The following is a 17,756-nucleotide window of genomic DNA, read 5'->3' on the forward strand; positions in this document are numbered from 1 at the left end:
GCAGGACAGTCCAAAGATCAAGAATAGCTCCAATATAAGCTTCAAAAATCATAACAACATTAAAAACAACAAAAAACAAATGATATGTTCCTGAAAGATATTCTGCTACACTCATAGATTGGAATGTAATCTAATTTTTATGAGACAAGTATTATTTGGTAAATTATACAATCAGATACAAAGACCACATCCAAACAATCCCTATGAGATCATGGTGGTCAATAACTTTCAAATGACCACATTGTACACCTTGAACTCCATAAATTATAACAGTATCATAATGCAAAATGAATTCTGTCCAACTTCAAAAGTGCTCATAGTCGTTTATATTCTCAACCAGGTTTAAAGTCCAAAGTCTCTTATGAGATGCATGGCAATCTCTTAATTGTAATTCCCTGTAAAACTAACATCAAATCACATACTTCCAACGTATAATGGCACAGGCATATACTACCATTTCAAAACATAGGAAGGGAATATAGTGAGGAAATAGTGGACCAAAGTAGAATCAAAAACCAGCTGGGCAATATCCAAATTCTACATGTTCTTGTCTGATATTTAAACAAACTTCAGATCTCCAAATCTAATCAGTTTTGATGATTGTAATACAGTTTTTACTCTTGGATCAGCTCCTTTTCCTGTTAGTACCTGTCTTGCACAGGTATCCCATGATTCTAGCATCTCCAATATCTTGGAATTTCCTAGGAAATCCAGGCTTCACATTCACAACCATGCACAATGGCCTCTCTATTAGGCCACCATTCATGGACACCTCAGACACAGGCCTAACCTCAGTGGCTGTTTATAGGCACAGAGACAAATTCCATAACACATCTTGTGTTCTTCACTCAAAAGCTGACAATTTCTGGTTCTTGTTGGGATTGGAATGTGCCCCCCCCCCTTGTTCAATCACATCTTTACCAGCATTCTGTCTGTTACTAAGCTTAGTTGTTCTGGTACTTGTTCTATATACCAGACTGGCCTCAGACTCAGAGATCCATAAATCTTTGCTTAACTAGCACTAGGATAAAGGCAAGCACCACCTCACCTGCCTCTAAATTTTTCTTCAGATACTTTTAACTTGTTGGAAACTTACCTATGAGGGATCTTTTTTATAAACATATTTTATTTTCCAGTTTAAATTTAGATAAGAAACGAGGTTGCTTCACAAGTCAGTTCCAGGTCCCTCTCCCATTCCCTCTCCTCCTCCCGTGCCCACCCCCAATCCCCCCCCCGTTATCACCTCATTCCCCCAGGGAGGGTGAGGCCCTCCATGGGGGTGTCCATAGTCTGTCATTTCATATAGGGCAGGGCCTAGACCCTTCCCCAAGAGTTCATGGTAAGAGTGCACCTCACATTGTTCTATGGCAGTTCAAAGACCGTGTGTATAATTGGGATGGGAACTGATCTGCTGCCCAAGGCTCAAAAGATTCCCTAGGCCTCCTCACTGACACCCAGATTCAGGGGGTCTTGATCAGTCCCATGCTGGATTCCCAGGCTGATGCCTGGGATTCAAGAGTTAACCTTTGTCTGGTCAGCTGTTTCTGGGGGTTAAACCAGCCCAGTCTTAATCCCTTTGATCATCAGTCCTCCCTCTCTGTTACTGGCTTTCTTGAGTTCAGCTCAGTATTTAACCAAGTGAGTCTGCCTCTTCTTCCATCAGCCGCTAACTGAAGTTTCTGTTTCCCAGACTCTCTGGCCATAGGATTGTAGGCTGGCACTCCCCAGATCTATGTCTAAAATCCATATATGAGAGAGTACATGCCATGTTTCTCTTTTTGTGACTGGGTTACCTCACTCAGGATGGTTTCTTCTAGTGTCATTCTTTTGCCTGCGAATCTCATGATTCCATTATTTTTTTCTGCTGAATAGTACTCCATTGTGTAGATGTACCACATTTTCTCTATCCACTCTTCGGGTGAGGGACATCTAGGTTGCTTCCAAGTTCTGGCTATTACAAATAAAGCTGCTATGAACATAGTGGAACAGACATCTTTGTTGTATGAATGGGCATCTTTTGGATATATGCCTAAGAGTGGAGTTGCTGGGTCTTGTGGTAGGTTTATTCCCATTTTTCTGAGTAATCTCCATACTGATTTCCAAAGTGGCTGAACCAGTTGGCACTCCCACCAGCAATGGAGGAGTATCCCCCTTTCACCACATCCTCTCCAGCATAAATTGTCATTGGTGTTTTTGATTTTAGCCATTCTGACAGGAGTGAGATGGTATCTCAGAGTTGTTTTGATTTGCATTTCCCAGATGGCTAAGGATGTTGAGCCCTTTCTCAAGTGCCTCTCAGCCATTTTAGACTCCTCTATTGACAACTCTCTATTTAGTTCTGCAGCCCACTTTTTAATTGGGTCCTTTGCTGTTTTGGAGACTTGCTTCTTGAGTTCTTTGTAAATTTTGGAGATCAACCCTCTGTCAGATGTGGGATTAGTGAATATTTTTTCCCATTCTGTGGGCTGCCTTTTTGTCTTGCTGACTGTGTCCTTTGCCTTACAGAAGCTTCTCAGTTTCAGTAGGTCCCATTTATTAATTGTTGATCTCACTGTCTGTGTTACTGGTGTTATGTTCAGGAAGCTGTCTCCTGTACCAATTCGTTCAAGGGTACCACCCACTTTCTCTTCTAAGAGGTTCAGTGTGGCTGGATTTATGTTGAGGTCTTTGATCCATTTGGACTTCAGTTTTGTGCATGGTGATAAACATGGATCGATCCTCATTCTTCTACATGCCAGTCTCCAATTGTGCCAGCACCATTTGTTGAAGATGCTTTCTTTATTCCATTATATATTTTTAGCTTCTTTGTCAAAGATCAGATGTTCGTACGTGTGTGGGTTAATACCCGGATTTTCAATTCGATTCCATTGGTCTACCTGTCTATTTTTGTGCCAATACCAAGCTGTTTTCAGGACTATAGCTCTATAATAGAGCTTGAGGTCAGGGATGGTGATGCCTCTGGATGTTGCCTTGTTGAACAGGGTTGTTTTGGCTATCCAATTTTGTTTTTCCATACGAAATTGATTATTGTTCTTTCAAGGTGTGTGAAGAATTGTGCTGGGATTTTAATGGGGATTGCATTGAATCTGTAGATTGCTTTTGGCAGGATTGCCATTTTTACTACATTGATCCTACCTATCCAAGAGCATGGGAGATCTTTCCATTTTCTGAGGGCTTCTTTAATTTCTTTCTTTAAAGATTCAAAGTTCTTACGATACAGGTCTTTCACTTGTTTGGTTAGCGTTACCCCAAGGTATTTTATGTTGTTTGTGGCAATTGTAAAGGGTGATGTTTCTCTGATTTCTCTTTCAGCCCTTTTATCAGCTGTATATAGTAGGGCTACTGATTTTCTTTAGTTGATCTTGTAGCCTGCCACTTTGCTGAAGGTGTTAATCAGCTGTAAGAGTTCCCTGGCAGAGTTCTTGGGGTCATTGATGTAAACTATCATATCGTCTGCAAACAGTGAAAGTTTGACCTCTTCCTTCCCAATTTGTATCCCCTTGATCCCCCTTTGTTGTTGTATGGCAATAGCTAGAAAATCAAGTACCATGTTGAAAAGGTGTGGAGAGAGTGGACAGCCTTGTTTTGTTCCTGATTTTAGAGGAATTGCGTTGAGTTTCTGTCCATTTAGTTTGATGTTGGCTGTTGGTTTACTGTATATAGCTTTTATTATGTTTAAGTATGTCCCTGTTATCCCAGCTCTCTCCAAGACCTTTATCATGAAGGGGTGTTGGATTTTGTCAAAGGCTTTTTCGGCATATAATGAGATGATCATGTGATTTTTGTCCAGGAAGTCATCCATTTCCTTTAAATTTTCAAATTTTGTGGAGTACAGGTTTTCAAAGTATGACCTAATGATTCTCTGGCTTTCCTCAGAGTCTGTTGTTATGTCCCCCTTTTCATTTCTGATTTTGATAATTTGCCTGTTCACTCTCTGCTGTTTGGTAAGTTTGGACAAAGATTTGTCTATCTTGTTGATTTTCTCAAAGAACCAACTCTTCGTTGCATTGATTCTTTGTATTGTTTTCCTGGTTTCTACTTTATTGATTTCAGCTCTCAATTTGTTTATTTCCTGGCGTCTACTCCTCCTGGGGGAGTTTGCTTTTTTGTGTTCTAGAGCTTTCAGCTGTGATGTTAATTCTCTGGTATAACTGTTTTCCTGTTTCTTCATGTGAGCACTTAGTGCTATGAACTTCCCCCGTAGCACTGCTTTCAAAGTGTCCCATAGGTTTGGGTATGTTGTGTCTTCATTCTCATTGAATTCGAGGAAGTCTTTAATTTCTTTTTTTATTTCCTCTTTGACCCAGGGATGGTGCAGTTGAGCATTATTCAATTTCCATGAGTTTGTAGGTTTTCTGCAATTTGTGTTGTTGTTGAATTCTAATTTTAAAGCATGGTGGTCTGATAAGATGCATGGAGTTTTTCCAATTTTTTTTGTAGCTGCTGAGGTTTGATATGTTGCCAAGTATGTGGTCGATTTTTGAGAAGGTTCCATGTGGTGGTGAGAAGAAGGTATATTCTTTTTTATGTGGATGAAATGTTCTATAGATATCTGTTAATCCCAGTTGGGTCATTACTTCTATTAAACCCTTTGCTTCTTTGTTGAGTTTGTGTCTGGTATTCCTGTCTAGTGGTGAGAGTGGTGTGTTGAAATCTCCCACTATAACTGTGTGGGGCTTTAGATGAGATTTAAGTTCTAATAATGTTTCTTTAATGAATGTGGATGCCTTTGTATTTGGGGCATAGATGTTCAGGATAGACACTTCATCTTGGTGGCTTTCACCTGTGATGAGTATGTAATGACCTCCTTCATCTCTTTTGATTGATTTTATTTTAAAGTCTAGTTTGTTAGATATTAGGATTGCTACCCCTGCTTGTTTCTTGGGTCCATTTGATTGAAAAAGTTTTTCCCAACCTTTAACTCTCAGGTAATGTCTGTCTTTGAGGGTGAGGTGTGTTTCTTGTATGCAGCAGAAGGAAGGGTTCTGTCTTCGAATCCATTCTGCTAGTCTGTGTCTTTTTATGGGTGACTTAAGGTCATTAATATTGAGGGATATTAATGACCATTGATTGCTCATCCTTCTTCGATTTGCGATGGTTGTTGTTGGTGGAATTATGTGTGGAGTTTCACCCCTTTGTTCTTTTGGCTGTTGGTAGAGAGGGATTCTCTAATGTTTATGTTTTTCTGGTTGTAGTTAGCTTCCTTAGGTTGGAGTTTTCCTTCCAAAATTTTCTGTAGGGCTGGGTTAGTGGAACATATTGCTTGAATCTAGTTTTGTCATGGAATATCTTGTTTTCTCCGTCTATAGTGATTGAGAGCTTTGCCGGGTATAGTAGTCTGGGCTGGCACCCATGGTCTCTTAGTGTAGGTAGAATATCTATCCAGGACCTTCTGGCTTTCAGAGTTTCCATGGAGAAATCAGGTGTAATTCTGATAGGTCTGCCTTTATATGTTACTTGACCTTTTTCCTTAGCTGCTCTTAATATTCTTTCTTTATTCTGTATGTTTGGGGTCTTGATTATTATGTGGCGAGGGGATTGTTTTTTGTGGTCCACTCTATTTGGTGTTCTGTAGGCTTCTTATACCTTCATTGGCATGTCTTTCTTAAGGTCGGGAAAGTTTTCTTCTATGATTTTGTTGAATATGCCTTCTGCCCCTTTGAGGTGGATTTCTTCTCCTTCTTCTATACCTATTATTCTTACGTTTGGTCTTTTCATGGTGTCCCATATTTCCTGGATGTTTTTTGTTAAGGATTTGTTGGATTTAAGGTTTTCTTTGGTTGATAAATCCATTTCTCCTAGTGTATCTTCATCACTTGAGATTCTCTCTTCCATCTCTTCTATTCTGTTGGTAATGCTTGTATTGGTAGTGCCTGACTGTTTGTCCAGCTTTTCTATTTTCTGCCTTTCTTCAGATTGTGTTTTTTTAATGTCTCTATTTCAGTTTTCAACCCTTGCAGTGTTTGCATTGCTTCTTGCAATTTTCTGTTTATCTTTTCGTCTGTTTGTTGCCTTTTATGAATTTTTTGGTTTGTTCTTTCTTCCATTTCTTGCATTTTTTGGTTTGCTTTTTGTTCCATTTCTCACATTTTGTGCTTTCTTTCTTCTTCCATTTCCTGCCTTTTTTGGTTTGTTTCTTCTTCCATTTCCTGCCTTTTGTGGTATGTTTTTTCTTTCAATTCTTGCATTTTTTGCTTTGTTTTTTCTTCCATTTCTTGCATTTTTTGCTTCATTTCTTCTTCCATTTCCTGCCTTTTTTGGTTTGTTTTTTCTTCCAATTCTTGCATTTTTTGGTTTGTTTTTTCTTCAATTCCTTGCATTTTTTGGTTTGTTTTTTCTTCCATTTCTTTGATGGATTTTCCTATATCCTCTGTTAAGGCCTCTATCATTTTCATGAAAGTGCTTTTAAGGTCGTTCTCTTCTGCTTCGTTCGCATTGGAATGTTGGGGTCTTGCTGGTGTGGAGTCTCTAGAATCTGGAGGTGTCATATTTGTTTTTCTGTTGCTGACTGTGTTTTTGTATTGTCTCTTTCCCATCTCTTCTTCTAGTGGGTGCAGAAAGAGCCCCTTACTGGTCTGGGGACCAGAGTTCCCTTTTGGTGGGTGCTAGCAAGTCCAATAATCTGGTGGTTCTTCTATTCCTTGTCCAATTGCTGGTCCCGTGGGTGGAGAAGAAAACAGGAATCTGGGGCGTTTAGCCTCCTACCTGGTCCCCTGGACCCTATGCTGGGTCCTGTTGTACCTGATCCGGAACAGCTACTCCCCTGGTCTCCCTGGCTCCTCTGGTTTCCTGGTCTCGTTGGTGGGAGAGAAGCCCTGGAGTCTGGGTGCTTGGCTCCCGCTGGGATTGGGAGCTCTGTGCAGTTCCCAGGCGATCTGCAGGTACTGGAACACAGGCCGGGAAGCCGGCCTGTTTACCTGATGCTGCCGGAGGAACAGCTGCTTCCCTGGACTCCCAGCCTCCTCTCTCCCCGTCGTTTCTTAACCCCATCCACTTACCTCACTTTCACGATGTCAGGGGAACCTCCAATTGCTTCGCCCACTGCGCAGCCTGTATCTGAGAATATGTGGAGGGTGTCAGGATTGATGACACAGAGACCAGGCAATGATGTAAAGAAAACTTTAAGTAGGCCCCAAAAAGGCTCAAGAATACTTCCCAAGAAAGGCTTCCCTCCAGAAAAGCTTCTGCTCCCTCTCTTACCCCTGGCTGGTTCTGCTCTGACCCCAGAGACTGATTGGGTGGGTCAGAAGAGGCGGTTAGTCTTTGGAAGAGGTCGAGGTCAGGGCTTTCCCATGGGCAAGCCCTTTTCAGGAACTTATTGCCCTGGGCATTGTATTGTTTTTAGTAAACATGTTTTTAGTAAACATTGTCTTACAGCTGCCTGGTCCCAGGCTGATGGGGAAGTGGGTCTCTGGCCAAGGTCTGTTGTCCCCATATGACAACTCGTGTTGGAGAAGTTGTGGAACATGGAAAACATTGCTTTATTGCTGGTGAGAGTTCAAATTTGTATAGCCACTGTGGAAGTCAGGATGGAAATTTCTCAGAAAGCTGGGAATCAACCTACAACATATCCCAACTTTACCACTTTTGGGCATGTAACCAAAGGATGTTCAATCCTACCACAAGGAAACTTGCTCAAATGTGTTCATAGCAGTTTTATTTGTAATAGACAGAACCTGAAAACAGCCTAGGTGTCTGTCTACAAGAAATGGATAATGATAATGTGATACATTTATGCATTGGAGTTTTACTCAGCTCTTAAAAAAAGTCACCAGAAAATTTGAAGGCAAATGGATGGAACTAAGAAAAAAAATCATCCTTAGTGAGGTAATCAAGACTGAGCAAGATAAACATGGTATGTATTCACTCATAAGTGGATATTAACTATAAACTAAATGATACATATGCTACAATCCACAGATAAAGCAACACTAGGTACCAAGGAAAGTTCATGGGAGGATGCCCATATCACCCTGGAAAGGGGAAATAGAAGAGATACTGTGAGTGGACAAGGAAGGTTGGAATGGGAATATGAGCAATAAAATTTGGGTGTATGAATGGGGAGAGTGCTCAGGAGGACTCCTGGGGGTGCATTTTGGTGTCTGTAGGAAAACTGGCACAGAGGAATCTCCCAAGAGTCTATGGGGAGGACCCCAGATTAGAGTCCTAACAATAATGGATAAGTAACATGAACTGGCCATCTCCTGTGACCATATTAGAGCCTGGACCAACTGTCAAGAGACAGGCATCATCCCACAATTTCTGGGATCAAATTGTGAGCTCTGTTTATCCTTTAGACTGATTGACTCTCATGTTGTCCAGGGTGGTCTTAAACTCACAGAATTCCATCTCCCTCTATCTCCCAAGTGCTGGGATTAAAGGTGTGGCCACCACTGCCTGTCCTCTATGGCTAGTGGTTTAATGTGTGTGCGGCTAACTAGTGGCTTAGCTCTGCATTATGATCTTCAAAAAAGCTTTATTTGTTAGATTAAAAACAAAATACCACTACAGGGGATGGTTCGGGGGAGGCCACAGCTAGAATATAAATTAAAAGCCGAATTTTAAGAAAATCCATTTCATTCTGCATTTTGAAGATTACGTCATGATAATATTGGATACACCATCAGATTCTAACTTAAAAATTATATCTACTTCTTTGTGTGACCAGACAAATGTGGAGATCCTAAGATAACTTGCCTAAGTCTTTTTTCCTCTTCCATGATGTGGGTCCTGATAATCAAACTCAGTCCCACAGACTTGACAGCAAATGTCGTCTTTACCCACTAAGCTATCACAATGACCACTTTCCCTTACTCCTTCTCAGAATAAACTTTACCACCTCTATCCACACTAAAATAGCACTTAAAGGCAATATGCATCATTTACTTTTTAACAAGAAATGTTAAAAAATATTCATACACAAGTTTTTGTTGTAATTTTTCCTTTGGGTTATGATGAATGTATTGCCTCTTAGTACTTAATTGCTATGTCTTGTGGCAATTGTATCTATTTAATTTCCTGTGAAAACACAATTTTGTTCACATTTCAGCAACAGTATAGAGGGATTCTTGTGCCCATGAAAAAGAACACATTCTCTGATGTCTTATGTATTTATGAATGCCTATCATAAAAGCTACATTTGGTAAACTGCTGTGGTTTTATTATATTATGCCTATTATTTCTACTGTTTACACAGTAGCGATGTCGGCCATTTTATCAGTTGTTTTCTGGGGAGGTGGAATTTACATTTTTATGGCTTTTTAAGGAAACATATTCAAGCCGCTCTTTTTCAGTAAGGAAGATGCCTGAAAAAATACACATGCATCAAATGGTAGAAATAACTCACTTTCCCCCCCAAATTGACTTATATACATAAGATGAACACTCCAAAATAAAAGGATATTGGTAAAGATGATGACCAATATATTCAAAATTGTTTGGCTGTGCTAGACAGGAACACAGACAAACTATTGAGATGTGTATCTTGAAAGACATCACTTGGCATCTTGAATAAAAACAGCATCAATATGTTACGTTCTATGACAAAGATTTTCAACACCAGGAGACTTCAAGTAGCATTGTGATTTGGTGGTGGTGGTTTTCTGAATTTTTGTTGATTCCCAATGTTAAATCACTCCTCCTATGTTGTCCACTAGTATTTATATTTTACCACTTGTCATCACTGGAGAGCATAAAGGGTAATCATGCAGAAAGTTAAAAGGGAGTATTTTCTTACGTGTGGTAACCCTTTAGTTCCAAGCCAATCACTCTGTACAAACCTTGTTTTACTTCTTTGTTCTTAAGTGCATACACCATGGGGTTCAGAGCAGGGGGAATAACGTTGTGCAGCACATTCAGCAGAACTGGGATGAGGGGAACTTTCATTTGTGCACTATGAGTGATGGAAATGACAACAACTACAGTGTAGAAGAAAAGGATCAGAATGAGGTGAGAGGTACAGGTACTTAAGGCCTTAGATGCTGCTTCTACAGAGTTCAGCTTCATCACAGACCGGAGAATCAAAACATATGAAATCATAATCAAACCCAGGTCGCCTCCCATGATAACCCAAGCTATGATCAGTTGGCTGATGCTGTTGACTGTCCTGTCATCACAGGACAGGCTGGTGACCCCCAAGTTAGAGCACAAGCAGTGCTCTATTTGATTCCGGGAACAATAATTTCTCTGAGCAGCCAACACAGGTACTGACATGGGAATTGCACAGTTTCTGAGGACCATAAGCACAGTTGCTTTGATCACAAAAGAGTCAGTAACTATTGAAGTATATCTCAGTGGTTTGCAAATCACTACATATCTATCTACAGCCATGCAGACAAAGATACCTGACTCCATGGCAATAAAGCAATGGATAGCATACATCTGAGCAAAACACTCTGGGAGGCTGATAGTCTTAGCATTGAACCAGAAGATGGCTAAAATCTTAGGCATGATGGTGGTTGCCAAGCCCATGTCTACTATAGACAGGATGCCCAGGAAATGATACATAGGCTGGTGTAGTGACACTTCCTGGTAGATTGTGATAATGATAAGTGTGTTGGCTGTGAGAGCCAAGACATAGAGCAAAGCCAGGGGAAAGGAGAGCCAGTGCTGCCAGCTGTGGATGCCTGGAAATCCCATCAGAATAAACTCAGACACTTGGAATATAGAGCTGTTGGAATTGGTCAGATCCTGGAACATCTCTTGCTGGGAGGAAAAAAGGTTAATGTTATTAGTTTAGATTAGCAATGCCACAGCAGAAAGGAGTTTAACACAGATCATTATTCTCAGAGGATTTGGTGTCTTCATGAAACTCATCCTTCCCCTTTTATTAATCAGAAACCTGGTTTGGTCAAATATGTGATGAAATAAGATCATCTCTGGTGGGTGGAACATTCTCTGTGTTAAGTCAACAATTCATCCTTCAAATTCCACAATAAGGACTGTGTTTATGCTAGCTCAACACAGACACATGGGATATTGCAGATGATCAGCACTTTGCTCACAATCCTCCATGTTAAGAACATCCAAACAATAAATATAACAGGAATGTGTTATCATATCCTGAATTTTAAATTTGTTTTTGCTAATGTGTTAGTTGCTTCATTCAGCTTATGTGTTTGGTATGAATGTCTTCTATGCAAGGAGATTTCTTGCATTTGAAATTACATTATGACATACAAATGTATATTTTATTCATACATTTAATATTGAATTCACTGAGATTATGTATAGTTTTAAATTTAATTCATTAAATTGTGCTGAGACAATGGATTAGGCCTATTTATACTAAGAGAATTGATTTAGGAAAATATTGATATCCTCTCTAAAACTAGACATACACATAGAAGGTAGTATAATTTAATGGCCTCTGATGACTAAGTTCTGTTTTTTATGTTTATAAGTAGCTTATCTGTGGCAATTAATTTCATTCTTGGAACGGTTCATGAAAACACACTATAATTCATTGAACACTGTTGAAAAACATGTACAGAAAAATACCTTTGCTTCACAACCTATGCATGAGAAATATGGGTGTAGCTGTAGCAGTCCTATTGCAACATAATACTGTTGGGAAACTCACACTGAGGTACCAATTTTAAAGTCAACCCTCCATCCTTTAAGAAAGCTCACCTTAACTCTTGTCAGATCTAAAGGCAATGTGCTTTGAACATTTGTTAAAATTCCTCCTCAGATTAAAGTTGCAGACATCACAAGAGGCTAGTTATTTTGTGTAGGATGTTGGGAAGATCTGATATATCAAATTTTTCCCTGTTGATTTTCCCTAGTCTCTTCCCCATTTTTCCAGTGGATTGCCATTTACACACTGCTCAAGGTAACATTTTCTGAAAGAAGAAAAATAATACAAGACAAGCATGCTTGTAAAGGTGGTTTCTGAGCCCTCTTCCTGAATCATGATAAAACCTTAAAACAATACAGGATTAAGTAGAAATGTCAAGTGCATCAAACTCTGGAGATGATGATGATTACTTTCACAGAGGAATAGTAAAATGACATTACACCTGAGTCATGGCTGCTCTTTGGTAGCTCACCATTCTCTCAGGTTGCTTATTTCCTGCTTGCTATTTTAAAGATTATGTTCCAGCAAACCTCTGTTCTCTTAGGTGCCCTCACCCCTACCACCCTATCAAATTTCTCTACAGATTCACCTTCCTCAGCAAAACTCATCTATTTTGCTTGAGGAGATTAATAACTATCCTTAAATGTTGTTAGAAGATGAAATTAGGAAACTGAAAAGCTTGAGGTAAGAATATATTTATTATGGGAATCCACCTGCTTTGTCATTTTAAGACTATGGGAGTATGAATATCTGCTATTGTACTCAAATACCCATGAAATAATACAACTTTTAATGCACATATTAAATCATATTTATATTTTCAGAATAGAAGAAGGTATTATAGCCCTACTGATGTCAACAAATGTTTACAAGTGAATGATTAAAGAACTTAAAAGTCAAGAAAGGGAAGTAATGTAATAAAAACTTAGAGTATTAAATTGTTTCATTGAAAACATGAAGTGCTCTATCAGCAGCATACATAAAAGAGTTTAAAGTATACCTCAAAATATTAATAAGTAAAAATTCATAAAATGTCTGATTTAAAATGGTGAAATGTTAATGAAACCCTATAGTAATACAAAAAAACACCAAGAAAAACAAATGTTTTCCTTTGTGCAATCCCATCAGTTCTGCTGAGAGAGTGACTGGTGAGAGTAAGCAGATAAAAGCACTTGCCCCGAAAGAAGCCCAACAACCTGAGTTTGATCCTGGTCTATACAGCAAGTTCTGGCCCTGCCAGCACCACAAAAGTGAGAGCCTGTTTCAAAAATATACACACAAAAAATAAAATAAAATACAAAACAAAGATTTTAAAAAGAAAAATATGAACATATATTTCTCTACGTACAGACATACATTTGTACAAAACCATGCACATTATAATTAATTGCTGTGAAAATAAGACACAGTTTGAGCCGGGCGGTGGTGGGGTGATGGTGCACACCTTTAATCCCAGCACTCAGGAGGCAGAGGCAGGCGGATCTCAGTGAGTTCGAGGCCGGGCTGGACCGAAAGCCTCCAAAACAATACAGAGAAACCCTATCTCATAAAAACCAAAAAAAAAAGACACAGTTTGAAATTTACTTGAGTCATTAAAAATATTTCCTATAATGTAACATGTATATAGAAAGGATTCCAATAAGAAATAAGTTTATTATCAAAGTGAATACATTTTGTAGCAAAGAAATACAATCAACTTTTGTCATATTACCTACCCTTTTTCTTTTTTCTTTCCTCAGCAATGCAATAGAGATAGAATATTTGCAGGTCACACTGTAAATCAACATATCTTTTAAACATAATTTTAGTTGTGGAAATGTAAGAATCTACATAATAAAACAGTGTATAGATGTGTTTCTTGCCTAGAAAATTGTCACAAGATGGACTGGAGAGATGGTTCAGGGGTTTGGAGTGTTTGTTCCTGCAGAGAACCCTAGGTTGGATTCTAGCCCCTCATAGTGGCTCATAACTATTCATAACCCCAGTTCCAGGGAATCCAGGCACACATGTGGTATGCAAACACACATATATGTAAAACATTCATACATGTAAAATAAAATAAACAAATTTTAAAAAACCATTTTCTCCAAAAGAATGGAATCTTTACTTCTTCCTCCTTCCCAAAGTATAAACAGACTTTTAGGTTTTCATAAAACAGTGTTAAGTTGAAAAATTGGGTGGAGGGTGAATACCCCTTTGCTGGGAAGGGAAATTATATAGGAGAGAGACAATGTGCCATATTTTGAAGTGATTATTACTAACCATGTAAGATCAATATCCTGTTTACTTCTATTGTGTTTACCTGATAGTCAAAATGTAATAAGTATAATATGAGGTTTAATGATATACAAATAACTTTGGTTTCTTCATTATGATTTCAAATCTCTCATATAAAAGATGCATTGTGATAACAAAGAACAAAGGATAGATAACTGGGGAATAATGTATACATTTCTCAACACAGTTACAAAATGTTTTCAATACTAGATTACTTTTCTGAAAGACAAAATCATTATTCCGTGACTAAGAAGGTCTATTGATGCAATAGGTTTAAACATGAATATCATCATTTATAAAAAAGCTACTTTGCAAGGATCTGATTATTATCCTTAGTCCAAGCTCCACAAACTGTCAGTTTGTGCCCTTCCTTGCCTGTCCTGAAACTTGAAAACATCTTCTCTCAACATGGTAGTGGGTACTTCAGTTCCACCTAGACATCTAAAGTATTTGTTAAAACATGATTACTATTTCCCTTTGGACCTGAGTCAAGTTAACTATATTCTCCTTCTGAAAAGCAGTGAGGGAAAGTGAGAATTATCAGTATTCTGAAAATATGAGCAATTCATCTCCAGTTACTTCTTCTGATCCTGTGATAATGTAACAAGACTGGTGCGGTTTCCAATGACTCCATTTGGTCAGGGAAAACATCGATATTCGTATTCCCATGAAAGGCTACACTGAATTACCATCTTAGAAATTAGAAAATACACGTTTTACAAGAAAAAACAAATTAACATCTTTTAGCTGATGATTGAAATCAAATCTATAGTTCTGAGAATGAATGTTCCCATCAGTTATTATATGCTCAAAGCCGCTGTAAACTTGAACAAAGCCTCCATGTATCTATCTACTCCTAACAACAAAAGCATGCTGGCACTACCTCCCCTTCCCCCTTACCCTGTGAAATGCCTAATTTCTGGATATCAAACAAGTGAGCTGAGTGCAATCTTGTCCAAGAAGAGGCTCGTGGTCAAAACCAACTGATCTAGATATATATGTGTGTTCTGGCGCATGTGTGTGTGTGTGCGTGCTTGTGTGTGTGTGTGTGTGTGTGTGTGTGTGTGTGTGTATGCAGCTCTTAACTACTCAGTCCCTTGATAGCAGCACATTTGACCTGATGTAACCTTAAAGGGAAAATCCAATGTTGTATTTTGGAACTTTAGAGTTGAAGTGCCTTTATGAGTATTAACACACCTTCATGAAGGAGTCAGATTGGGAGATTTTAGTTCTTACCAATTCTATGATGCTCAAAAACTGTTTCCACATTTATGTATCAATCACATCCATGGGTGTGACTGTGTATACTCATTGGAAAGGCAAAGTAACTAAATAAAAACCATAGTTAGTGACATTTCACAATTGTTTTTTCTGCCAAAAGGGCACATTTTTTAATTTACATGAAAATGCCTCAGAGACACACAGCATTATATTTTTATTCATTCATAAATGGTTATACAAGTTCATTTTAATGAATCATATTGCACTCTGTGTGATTACTAATGTCCAGGTTAATGACTTTGCCAAAATATTAGATGGCATGACTGTGGTTATTCCAGAAATTTATTTTCACTGAATGCAATGGTCCATGCCTAACATTCCAATTCCCAGAAACTGAGGTGGTTGGAACTCTCAGACTTTGTGGACAACTTGGTCTATATAGCAAGTTCTGGTTCAGTCAGCACCACAAAAAGAGATGAGAATCTATTTCCAAAATAATTATTTTAAGTGATATTGCAGATAAATATTATGACACCATACAGATTTTTAGATTTGGTTAGTACAAACAGATATCCTACTTTTGAAACAGTAAATGAGATGTGTGTTTCTCATTTTTTGCCTCCTTTGACATCTAGCATAAGCACTTTGTATAAGCCTTGCTTTAGCTCTTTGTTCTTAAGTGCATACACCATGGGGTTCAGAGCAGGGGGAATAACGTTGTGCAGCACATTCAGCAGAACTGGGATGAGGGGAACTTTCATTTGTGCACTATGAGTGATGGAAATGACAACAACTACAGTGTAGAAGAAAAGGATTAGAATGAGGTGAGAGGTACAGGTACTTAAGGCCTTAGATGCCGCTTCTACAGAGTTCAGCTTCATCACAGACCGGAGAATCAAAACATATGAAATCATAATCAAACTCAGGTCACCTCCCATGATAGCCCAAGCTATGACCAGCTGGTTGATGCTGTTGACTGTCCTGATCACAGGACAGGCTGGTGACCCCCAAGTTAGAGCACAAGCAGTGCTCTATTTGATTCCAGGAACAATAATTTCTCTGAGCAGCCAACACAGGTACTGACATGGGAATTGCACAGTTTCTGAGGACCATAAGCACAGTTGCTTTGATCACAAAAGAGTCAGTAACTATTGACGTGTATCTCAGTGGTCTGCAAATCACTACATATCTATCTATAGCCATGCAGACAAAGATACCTGACTCCATGGCAACAAAGCAATGGATAGCATACATTTGAGCAAAGCACTCTGGGAGACTGACAGTTTTAGCATTGAACCAGAAGATGGCTAAAATCTTAGGCATGATGGTGGTTGCCAAGCCCATGTCTACTATAGACAGGATGCCCAGGAAATGATACATAGGCTGGTGTAGTGACACTTCCTGGTAGATTGTGGTAATGATAAGTATGTTGGCTGTGAGAGCCAAGACATAGAGCAAAGCCAGGGGAAAGGAGAGCCAGTGCTGCCAGCTGTGGATGCCTGGAAATCCCATCAGAATAAACTCAGACACTTGGAATATAGAGCTGTTGGAATTGGTCAGATCCTGGAACATCTCTTGCTAGGAGGAAAAAAGGTTAATGTTGTCAGTTTAGATTAGCAATGCCACAGCAGAAAGGAGTTTAACACACATCATTATTCTAGGATGATTTGGTATCTTCATGAATCTCATCCTTCTACCTTTATCAATCAGACACCTGATTTAGTCAGTTATGTGATGAAATAAGATCATCTCTGGTAGGTGGATCATCCTCTGTGTTAACTCAACCAGTCCTCCTTCAAATTCCACAATAAAGACTCAACACAGACACATGAGATATTACAATCAGTGCCTTGCTCACCACCCAAGCAATAAAGAGAACGGGGCAAATTCCAAGTAAAGCCTGTGCTTATGCTAGCTCAAAACAGACATATGGGATATTATAATCAGCACCTTGCTCACCATCCTCCTTTTAGAGACCATTCATGCAATAAAGATAACAGGAATGTAATATCATATCCTGAATTTTCAATCTGGTCTTCCTAATGTAGTAGTTGCTTCCTTAAGCTTATGTGTTTGGTATGAAAGTCTTTCATGCATGGATATTTCTTGCATATGAAATTACATTATGGCATATGTTATTCATACAGTTAAGTTAGAATTCATTGAGATTATGTATAGTTTCAAATTTAATTCATTAAATTGTGCTGAGGATAATAGAGTAGGCCTATTTATAATGGGAGAATTGACTCAGGAAAACAATGATGGCCTCTCTGAAGCTAGACATATACTTAGAAGTTAGTATAATTTCAAGGCCTATGATACCTAAGTTTTGTTGATTATGAGTAGCTTACCTGTGACAATTATTTTGTTTCTTGGAACAGTTCATGAAAACACACTATAATTGATTCAACACAATTGAAAAATATGTACAGAAAAATATCTTTGCTTCAGAACACATATACTAGAAATGCGGGTATAGTTGAAGCAGTCCTGTTGTAACATAATCCTATTGGGAATCTCACACTGAAGTACCAATGTTAAAGTCAACTCTCCATCCTTTAGGAAATCATGCCTTCATTCTTGTCAGATCTAAAGGCAATGTACCATGAGCATTTGTTAAAATTCTTCCTTGGACTAAACTTGCAGACATCACAAGAGGCTAGTTATTTTGTGTAGGGTG

At 38.7% G+C, this 17,756-nt stretch overlaps 2 protein-coding genes across 2 annotated transcripts; both read right to left on the reverse strand.

Moving 5' to 3' along the window:
• Positions 1-9,732: 9,732 nt before the first annotated feature.
• LOC121134010 (putative olfactory receptor 56B2) lies at positions 9,733-10,698 on the reverse strand. Its single transcript, XM_040731541.1, has one exon. The coding sequence runs from the start codon at positions 10,696-10,698 to the stop codon at positions 9,733-9,735; it is 966 nt and encodes a 321-aa protein (XP_040587475.1).
• Positions 10,699-15,684: 4,986 nt separating this feature from the next.
• LOC121132781 (putative olfactory receptor 56B2) lies at positions 15,685-17,689 on the reverse strand. The gene is given in 3 exon segments (XM_040731551.1): positions 15,685-16,060; positions 16,062-16,648; positions 17,681-17,689. Coding segments are annotated over 3 exon segments (972 nt in total).
• Between the last annotated feature and the right edge of the window lie 67 nt (positions 17,690-17,756).

Source organism: Mesocricetus auratus, unplaced genomic scaffold (genome assembly GCF_017639785.1).
Source record: "Mesocricetus auratus isolate SY011 unplaced genomic scaffold, BCM_Maur_2.0 Super-Scaffold_4256, whole genome shotgun sequence".
Classification (NCBI taxonomy): domain Eukaryota; kingdom Metazoa; phylum Chordata; class Mammalia; order Rodentia; family Cricetidae; genus Mesocricetus; species Mesocricetus auratus.